Raw genomic sequence first — 10,189 nt, forward strand, 5'->3', positions numbered from 1 at the left:
TGAGCCAATTTCGAGCTAATTTGAATTCAAATGGAGCTTATTTAAACGAGCCGATGAGCAATTTTAAGCCTTAATTAAGCCAAATTTTGAGCCTCGTCTAGCTTGAAATAAATTAAACTTGAATAAAGCTTAAAACAAGGCCTAATTGAAAATATAAACTAATAAAAGTACTTAAAATTTTTATTAAAATTCAGAACTAAACTCTATAAGATCCCAGTAAATAATAATCCACTTAATAAAATTTAAAATATAATAAAAATATGTTATAATATGGAAAGTATTACTCATATATATATACATACATACATAGTATAATTATTTTGAGCATTATTGAGCCCGTTCATAATCAAGTTTGGCTCGAAGTTTTTTCAACCCTGTTTTAAAGATCAATACCGGCTCAACTTATTTTTTAGGCGAGCTTGGTTGAGCCTTAACGGGCCGAGCTCAAGTTGGCTTGATTATTTTGACAGCCCTAAGTAGAGTGACTAGTTTGAAACTTTTTAAGTATTAAGGTAAAATAATCTTAGGCATAAAGAGTAAAATGTATTTAACCTTATATTATTCTAGTCTAACTCTCACTCTCTCTATAAATATATATGCATATGTATGTATGTATATATATATATATATATATATAGAGAGAGAGAGAGAGAGAGAGAGAGAGAGAGAGAGAGAGAGAGAGAGAGAGAGAGAGAGAGAGAGAGAGAGAGAGAGAGAGAGAGAGAGAGAGAGAGGGGCAATGCACTTGCACACATTCTTCTTGTTGACTAAATTTTATCTACACATTACTGTTCAATAGGAAGGGAAGAATATATAAACCAAAATGGATGAGAAATGATACCATTTTACCATTTATATCACCAAGAACAAATTATTGTATACTGATTTGTATATTTTGTTATATCAAACTTGGGTACATTGGATCACTTGGAGTTATGATCAATCCTATGATCCATCTCATCAATCAAATAGTTAATCTTGGTCCACTTCATGAAAAGGCAGTGGAACAGTCTTCACAGCTCTGAACTTTCCTGCATTGTTTAGATGCTCATTCTCCAACCTAAAACATCAATAAATTTTCTGTCAGTGTGGTAACAAAATATATTCCTAGATATGAACACAAATCTAGCTGAACTCTATCAATTGTGTTGAAGAGCTAAATCAAGAACTTGTATGATTCTTTTGAGAGCACTTCTCCTCATATTTTTTGCTGCATATTTAGCAACTTCATAGTTATTAACTTTTTCTGCATCACTTTTGAGCAAATCTTATATGTGAAAAGTTCACAAGCACCTAATTCAGCACTAGGGCTTATGGTGTAACTTCGTAAGTTTGATCGATGTGCTAAAACTATGATTGATCATAGGTTATCGATCGTAGTTTAGGATCAAATTTCCATTGAGTGATATAAGATTATTAGATACTTATTTAGTTAATTTCAGCTGTATGCATTACATCTTTCAGAACCCTGGCAATGATAGTTTGGCGGCTCGCGTAAAACTTTTGTTAAGAAAACTATGGAAGTGTATATTATCAATACGTTTCGACTGTGGTTTACCTATAGAAATTCCAATGCCCTCGGCGAATCACCTCAAGAGCAGCTAAAAGGAATGAAGTTACTCTAGAATCCAAACTTCCAAAATTAGGGTGGACAACAGTTTGTAGCCAGGCAAGCCTTAAGACAAGATTCAGACCCTGCAAAATTTACAAAATTATTACCAACAACTCAGACCAGAAAGAATTCAAGATGGAAGATTAGATGATCGTAAAAGTATTATAAATCTACCCAATTGTAAGCAATTTTCTTCAGAGAAATGCTGCAGAATATAAACACTAAAAAGTGTGTGGAGTTATGGTGACTATAAGTTCTTGATGAAAAGGCTAGCTCATACCATTGACAAGTAGTATATATATTTCCTTCGAAGAATTAAATCGTTCCTAAGCCATGGATTCTTTGAATTAAACTGAAGCAAGCCCCAATCCTTTACGAAATCCCAATACAACTGGTACACGGTTGCGGTGGTCGACACGATGACAACTAGGGAGAGCCATCCAACATTCTGCTCCTTCTCATATGCTACTTTCACACCAGCTGCCATCATGGCAGACACATACTTCCCCAAGTTAATGAGGTGGCTCGTCTCTCCTTCGTCGAACCATCTTCTCGCGCACTATGACATCCAAAACATTCAACATTTAACATAGAATTCTTCAATTATCAAGAGAAGACCATGAGTGTGAATGAGATATGGACCTGCATGGCTCTCCAGTAATATGGGAGGAAGGACACAGCATAAGACAAATCTCTGAAATGCTTAGTTCTCATGCAGTATCCATAGTCTTGTGTCTTATAACTGCCAGTTATGTAGTAGCAAGCAATGTTCTCCAGATTCCGAAGCAACGGGACCTAGTTTCATCAAGAAAAGTACTTAATTTTTACTATAACACTATGATGGACTGTAGAAAAAGTCATGAGAACATAAAAATTCTTGAATACCTGGCTGCAGAGCTGATCAGCCATGAAAAAATCAACCATAATGACCTGCAATTACCTAGAGTTAGCAACGAATTCTGTTAAGTATCAACATGATCTGCTTATCCTTGAGTGACAATGGCATACCTTGTACAAAGGGGACAAGAAGATGTTCCTTATGATTCGAAGGAAGAGATAGCGACTCGATCGATAGAGGATATTGACAGGGCAAACAAGCAGTGTGATGAACATCTGTAGCAGATCAGAAAAGCATCTTATTATGCCAAAATGAAGTGCATAAGGTGGCAAGAATATTGTTGCAGTAGTCCACTACATGGATAGATTCTATATTCTTTTAGTTAGTGGTTTGAATTATGGTGGATAATCCGTTGGATCAATTCCACAAGAACATAAAGAACTAAAGATTGTTATTTAAGCTTACCAAAAGTAAAATTCCAGGAATTGCTTGAACTTCAGTAGAGGAATGCCCTTTGACAGTGAGAGTCAAGTGGGCAAGCATCACTCCCACCACTACTGTCATGGATGTAGTGCATATCAAGAATACATCCCTATATTTCAGCTCTTTTGTAGGTGAAAATTCAAATATGAATGTATAATTTATGCGCGTCTTTCTCCAAATGAAGATGTTGCATCCATAGAGAAATAAGTGCAGAAAAAGAAGGCTGAACATACTGCAGGCAATAAGGCATACAACATCAATAACTTCTCGACGAAATTAAACATTTGAATTTTGTAGTCTGATTTAGGTGGTTGGTTACCTAAGAACAGGGTAGACGGTTTCCATGTATACAGAGTCCGATCGACCAGTGTACATCCCAGCTATATGTGCCATGATGCAGTAGCCAATGAACAGTGCGATGAAGCATCCCGCAAATAGTCCTAAAGATGAATTCAATAGTATTATGAGAAACAAATGAACATTCACTAGTAATGTTACAAATTCTAAGTTATTTACCGATGAAGAAGGTGACAGCATGCGATTCTTGACGCTGTCGAGGCTTGAGATACTTCATGGCCTTCCTCTTGTTATCTTCAGCAAAATGCTTGACAAATAGCTCTTCAACCTCATCCATAAGCTTAATTGCCTGTCCATATAATTTTAATAACACATTTGGGTAATTTTATTATACTTCTGATCTAGTAAAGATTGTAGTAACAACAAATCTTGTTTCTTATATTTCGACGGAATTAAAGAAGCATCAAATCAGATCGAGGAAACTTAGTCACGAAATAATCAGAGAGAGGAATTTGCCTTGTCTGAGCTATTGAAATAGGAGCTCTCTACTACTTTCAGGTATATGGGCATGACTTCTTTTCCTGTCACCTGAGATATGAACAATTAACATCAGTTCAGCAACGGCACACATGAACAAATTCAAAAGAACTAACTTAATTCGATAAGAAGATGACGATAGATGACCTTGTCGAACTTCTTCAGAATCTTTACGAAAGCCAGCATGTTCAAGTTCCTGCAAAACATGCATCACCTCAAACCATTAAAATTCATGCTCGACTATTATTTTCTTCCGTAGATCATAAGAATCTTTTCTACGAGATCATAACTCACCGATACGTTCGAAGGTAGCCCAATCCTTTGTATAACTCAACAAAAGCCCCTCTGATCATCTTCTCTGCATGGTGAAGCTTGGTCTTATTGATGCTGACCTTATTGCCCCCCTCAAGGCCATACTTCTTTGACTGGCTAACTAAGTCTTCCCACACTAAGTTAGTGATAGCAGAGATGGTCCTAGTTGGTGTTGTGAGGGGTATATTGATCTTTAGGTTCTTCCCCTGGCAAGTTATTACCCTTCCTGAAAGGCTTCTTAGCTTCCCTTCCTCTCTTCTAGCCTTGATAAGACCTCCTGAATCATCTACCCTCTCTATAAATTCTCCTGTTTGTGTCTCTTGAATTTGTTGTTGCTGTTCTTCTTCTTCTTCTATTACGACCTGTGTGGATCCCTCTGTTGTCCAAAGAAAGAAAGAAAGAAAAAGAACTTATAATGACGCCAGAATTAATGTAATATGACAATCATCTCTTGTTCAGATATAGAAGCAATAAGAGGATAGCACACCGGATGCAACTGAACAAGATATGGAAGGATCATCCTTCGAGTCATTGCTCAGACCCTTCTCTCCTCGCCGCTGTTTGAGCGCCGCCTTGAGATCGAGGAGGATCTCCATCTGCTTCTTTAGTAGCTCTCCTCGCTCCATGAACTCACCCTCCTTCCTTTTGTAGAACTGGTTCACCTTATTGAGCTGAAGGTCCAGCCTCGCGAAGAACTCCTTCGCCGCATCCGTGTCGGCGAACCGGTCTAGCAACTCGGTCTCGTAGACATCCCCTTTGCTCTCGGAGCTCGCGAGCTTCTTGTGAACCTAAGCAAACGCCACAATGCAACACGTACACGCTAAGATCGACGTACGATGAACATGGGAACCAAGTAAAAGGAAACGGCAAGAGAGTTTGTAAGTGCCTGAATGACGCCATGGTCCTTGTGTGCATGAGAACCAAAGAGAGGGAGCTTCTTCAATGGAGAGAGGAGGCTGTGAGCCAAAGTAGGACGCAGTGGCTTGTCTTCTTGGTAAACAAGGCCATGGACTTGCATCTTTTTGAGGTCCTTCTTCAGCTGCCAGTAATCCACAAAGGCTTCCTTCCATTCTGGAACAAGTTGGCCTTCAAATTGCTTGGAGAACTTCACCATCTCTGCTCCCCTGCTTCTCCTCTGCTCCTTGGGGTTATGGGTGAGCGTTTGAGGAGAGACCCGTGAGAGAGAATATATATATATAGTTGATGAGATTAGCATGGGAAGGAGAAGAGGAGGGCATCAAGTGTGGGTGATGGGGAACAGCACATTCTAAGATATACCAAGTATAAAGGCTTTGGGTGTTAAATATACTGAGGAACTTCCACCACTTGGGTTTTGGTGCTTGGATTCTCCTAGGGAGGAGGAGGAAGAGGAAGAGGGGAGAAAGGTGGCAAGAGAGAGAGAGAGAGAGAGAGAGAGAGAGGGGGGGGGGGGGGGGGGGGGGGGGGAGGGGGTGCATGGAGTGGGCCCTGCCTTTGTTTTGTGCTGGCTTGTCACTTTATTTGGGTGCTAGAAAAAACAATCAAAAGTTCAAAATCTCCTCTAGTTCCATTTAATCTAGATTAGTTAATATAAGATCAAAATAAATTGTTTTACAATTAGAGAATTTTAATATTATACTCCTATAATTTGGTTTTGAAACCAAATATCTTATTATGTAATTCTTTTTATATATTTTACCTCAACCTAGATATGCTTATGAAAATTTTATTCTCCCCGTCATATTTGAATCTATATGTTAAATTTGGAGAGAAAAAATTGTAAATATTTGAACAAAATTTTCAATGCATCTAAAATAATATCAATCGAATTTAGATAATAAATATATTATAAAAATATTAGATACATGTATGCTTTTGTCATATCTTTATTATATAAAATCTGATACATATTATTTTATATGCATTAGAAAACTTATCTAATTATCTACAACTTTGTCTTTAATTAGTATCTTCAAAATTGATCAGTCAAAAATGATTAAAAGAATAACTATTTCGATTTGGATATAATCATAAATAGTGGAGTGACATAAATAAAAACAACGGTATTTGCTAGCAACAACATAATGGAGGCAGTCAATCAATATAGATTGATCCGAAATCTAATTCAAATCCAATATAGCACCTATGGGTACATAAGAAATGTATCGAATCGATTCTTTTTAATGAATAGATCCGATTACAACTTCGAATATGGAATTCAAAGGGGTCAAATAGGAAATGATACTCTGAAACATATAACTATAATGAAATATACGATCAACCAACATTTATCGAATTTGAAAAAGAGTCGGAAGAAATGGTTTGATCCTCTTATTTCTCGAATCATACAGAGGTAAAATATAGTTTCCCTTATTATTAATATAATTTTAGAGAAAATATTTTTAGAGCATAACAATGTAATATTGGGGAAAATGGACCCTTGCAAGTTGTATATATTTCCTTATAAAAGTAAGTACACATCTAGTACAAAAAATAAACATATTTAAGTTTAAGAGCTCAATCTTATTATTATTAAAACTCTAAAAAAAGTAATGACCCTTTCATTTTAAAAGAGGTAAAAGGCTGCTCTTTTTGAGTTTTTGACCCAAATATTACTATAATATAAATATTTATCAAACTATATCACTGTTTAAACTATTTTCTAAACTAATACTATAATAAAATCGTTGTCTCAAATAACGATTCTTAGTCGTTTTCAATACACTGAAAAACTGCTAAAAGAATTATTGTCTTAGACAACGAATTTTTTTTCACCATTATTATATAGAAAAAATCGCTTTCTCTAAAAGAGATTTATAATGACTAAAATTCACTGTCCGAGACAACGATTTCAGTATAGTACTAACTTAATATTATATTTTAGTGAATAGTTTATAGTAGCTCTTCTTTCACCCAGAAACTCATAAAGGGAGAAATTAAAAGGCTTTTGCTGATGCAATAGTGACTGACGCAGAGGCTGTGACTTGCACAATGACAAAGGCGAGGGATACTTTCTTCAATTATTGGAGGAAAAATAAAATAATGAAATGAGGACTCTTCCACTACCAAAAGGATTCATGCTTGCCTTTTTTTTAAGTTTTAAAATACATTATCTTGTGACGAGGCAAAAGAAGTTGCATGGCTTAGAAGATTACTTAACAAAGTATGCATGTTAGAATATAAATTATAAAGATTAATATATATTTTTTTAGTACCTTAAGTTTTTAGAGTAATTAATGAGTTAATATAGTGAATCAGATATTCTGATTTTAAATCCTCAGTCAAGACCATTTGTCGTATAAAATATAAATTTCTAGTTTATAAATGTTCTTAAGTACATCGATAGATGTTACAAATAACGCTCTGCTTTTGATTTTATAACAAATAAATATTTATCTTTTAATTATTTATAAATAGAGCCTTTTATTTATGAAAACGGATTAAGTCAACTACTGGGTTGATAGATTAATAGATAGATAGAATCGAATCTGACTATTAGGTTAATATATTCATAGAAAGAAAGTTACTATACTACCACCTCTCATGTATTCTAATCCTATAAGATTAATAAATCTAAAATACTATTATTAAGTCACCGTTGTCACTTAGTGGTCAATGAACCGACTTTAATTTTCATATAACCATTGGAGTTGATATTTAGTGGATTTTTTTACCTAAAAAGTATATATGCATAGTTTAGGCTTTTTATGGTTTGTCTAGCTATCCGATCCATATATCAGGAAAGGGTTAGCATACGATTAGTTTACCGGCTTGTGATATGTTAAGACAAAGAGAAACTACTATCATTTAATCTCAAAGGTTATATTAGATTAAAAAAAATAAAGCAAGGAGAGGGCTTGAATTGTAATATCATTTAAAAGGATGCTAATATTCAACTTTTTATTCCATCCCTAAGTGCTTGTTAGGCTGACTTAACTCAGGGTTAATTTTTTTTTTAACAAGGAGAGGGCTTGAATTGTAATGTAATCAAAATATAGGGTGTTATTTATTATTTTTCTCACTTATAGTGTAATCTTAGTCATATGTAATATTTGAGAATAAAGGGGGGGATGGTGTGATACAACTAGGCTAATGATAATGAAGATAGAGATGAGAATGGGTTCTGAGATGATTTAAAGATAATTAGCTTTAAGGGGTAGTTAAAGATCCAATTCCACAACAAACTTGCCGTCTTAAACTTACCTATTTGATTGATTAAGGTTCTATATATAAATTATTTGATGATATATGTGAAAAGTTTGAAGACAATGGTAAGTTAAACCGGTATTGCTGAATTCGAACCCGAGAATACTCATACAATATAAATTCGAGCATATTTTCTTTAGCATCTTTCGTCTCTCGGTTAAAACTCTGTCTATGATTTAGGGTTAATTTCTTTTTTAAACTCTCTGAATTATAACCAATTTTTTTATATTAAAACCTCTAACTTTTTATGACATTTGCTAATATTTCTTACTCTTTGTCGGTGTTAATGAAAAATATTAAATAGCTATCCTACTCTCATAATCAAGATAGTTTTTCAAAGAAAATTTCTAAGGAATAACTAACACAAAAGAGTTATTTTAGAGATTTTATATAATTAAAGGAGTCAATATGTCACGAAAAATAAATCCCGAACTTTGTATAAAAATATGCCATATTTCATATTGTTGTCTAGATAGAATTATCCTTATGATATATTAGTATCTCTTTAAATCCTATAGGAAAGAAATAAGGAAAAAGAAACACTCAATCTTCAAAATGGTCACTACATAAGATTTGGTGCATCATTGGTGCTTAAATCCATACGGAATATTTGTTGAATATTCCCTTTGCACTACTATTATAGCATAATTGCTGTAACAATTTGATAAAAAGTTGTATATAAAAGGTGTTGAATGCCAAAGCCAAAGAAAAAGGTGATGATGTGCTTCATTGACATGACACTATGCATGGGCAGCATATATATATATATATATGCATGAAATCTCTTCTTCAAAGTGTAAAAGACACTACTTAGATGAGCCTTTTAGCTCTATGAGGAGGGCCCATAAAATTAATGGGAAACTAGTCAGTTTTTCTCACAAGGATTAGGTTAACCATTTTAATGACTACCCTAGCAATTGGCCAAAAACACCTTAGAATGGAGATCTGCCTCATCTCAGTCTAATCATAATTTGATTGCTTCCTTCCATGGATGTCTGAAGAGGTTGAAACTCTATAAATTGATAGTGATTTGCATTAAATAATCTGTTAATATGAAAACTTAATTTATTACATAATTTATGCATCATGTTTTTTTATGGTGCTCCTAGACGGATAGATAATAGATAACAAGATGTGCCTTCAATGGTGGAGCTATGATTTTAATTTAAGATTGTGATTATTGGATAATAAAATTAAATATTAAAGGGCTCATATTGTATTAGCATTCTAGTAGGAGTCGTCTTCAATTAGCTATCCTTTGGCGTCTTCTTACTTCTTTGAGAGATACGAGTTCGAATATGTCCTCTGATTCACGATCCAACCTCTGATTTGGAAGCTAGGTCTATTGTGAATCTTCAAGGTTAAGACTTAAGAGGGTCCTTGAGATTCAACAAATGGATTAAAATAATGTTTTAGGGTTTGATAAATCTATCAAAATGGATCGACAAAGCAAGGCCAAGTGATGGATGTGGTGGAGCTCGGCTAGGTTTAATGAAGATGGATTAATTGAGATGTATGGTAGGTCGGAGTGTTGTGCAAGACTGAGAAGATGAGGGAATTAATGAGTTGTTTCTCGCCAACGAAAGGGGCGATCGGACGGAAGGGAAGGGAGCTCGGCCAACAATGGTGGTCGGCTAGATTAAGAGAAGGTTGTGGGAGAAAGAGAGGAGAAAAAGGAGAAGAGTCGATTAATTCCAAAGCAATTGCTTAGGTGCGCACCATAACTATTTGTAGGTTGCTACCTACAACTCAGTCGGCCTAACCCAAGTTGCTTAGTCCGACTCACAATAATTAGATACTCTTAAGCAAATGACTTGATAAAAGACTAAAAAATATTACTCCAGGTGAGTCTCTATCGAGCATTTGAATGGCCCATTAGGCATTCGAACGCCCAAATCCCTTTTTTTCTCTCCGTTATTGGCGTG

General features: G+C 34.9%; 1 protein-coding gene across 1 annotated transcript; it reads right to left on the reverse strand.

Moving 5' to 3' along the window:
• Window positions 1-836: 836 nt before the first annotated feature.
• LOC140765289 (phosphate transporter PHO1-3-like) lies at window positions 837-5,324 on the reverse strand. The gene is made up of 14 exons (XM_073104290.1): window positions 4,966-5,324; window positions 4,567-4,867; window positions 4,062-4,455; window positions 3,915-3,963; window positions 3,747-3,818; window positions 3,450-3,579; window positions 3,253-3,373; window positions 2,916-3,165; window positions 2,621-2,725; window positions 2,498-2,542; window positions 2,255-2,407; window positions 1,893-2,171; window positions 1,559-1,695; window positions 837-1,060 (listed from the first exon to the last, which is right to left on the reverse strand). The coding sequence occupies exons 1-14, from the start codon at window positions 5,293-5,295 to the stop codon at window positions 973-975; spliced, it is 2,454 nt and encodes an 817-aa protein (XP_072960391.1). The 5' UTR covers window positions 5,296-5,324; the 3' UTR covers window positions 837-972.
• Between the last annotated feature and the right edge of the window lie 4,865 nt (window positions 5,325-10,189).

This window comes from Typha angustifolia, chromosome 8, assembly GCF_048772165.1.
Source record: "Typha angustifolia cultivar Huaian chromosome 8, ASM4877216v1, whole genome shotgun sequence".
Classification (NCBI taxonomy): Eukaryota; Viridiplantae; Streptophyta; class Magnoliopsida; order Poales; family Typhaceae; genus Typha; species Typha angustifolia.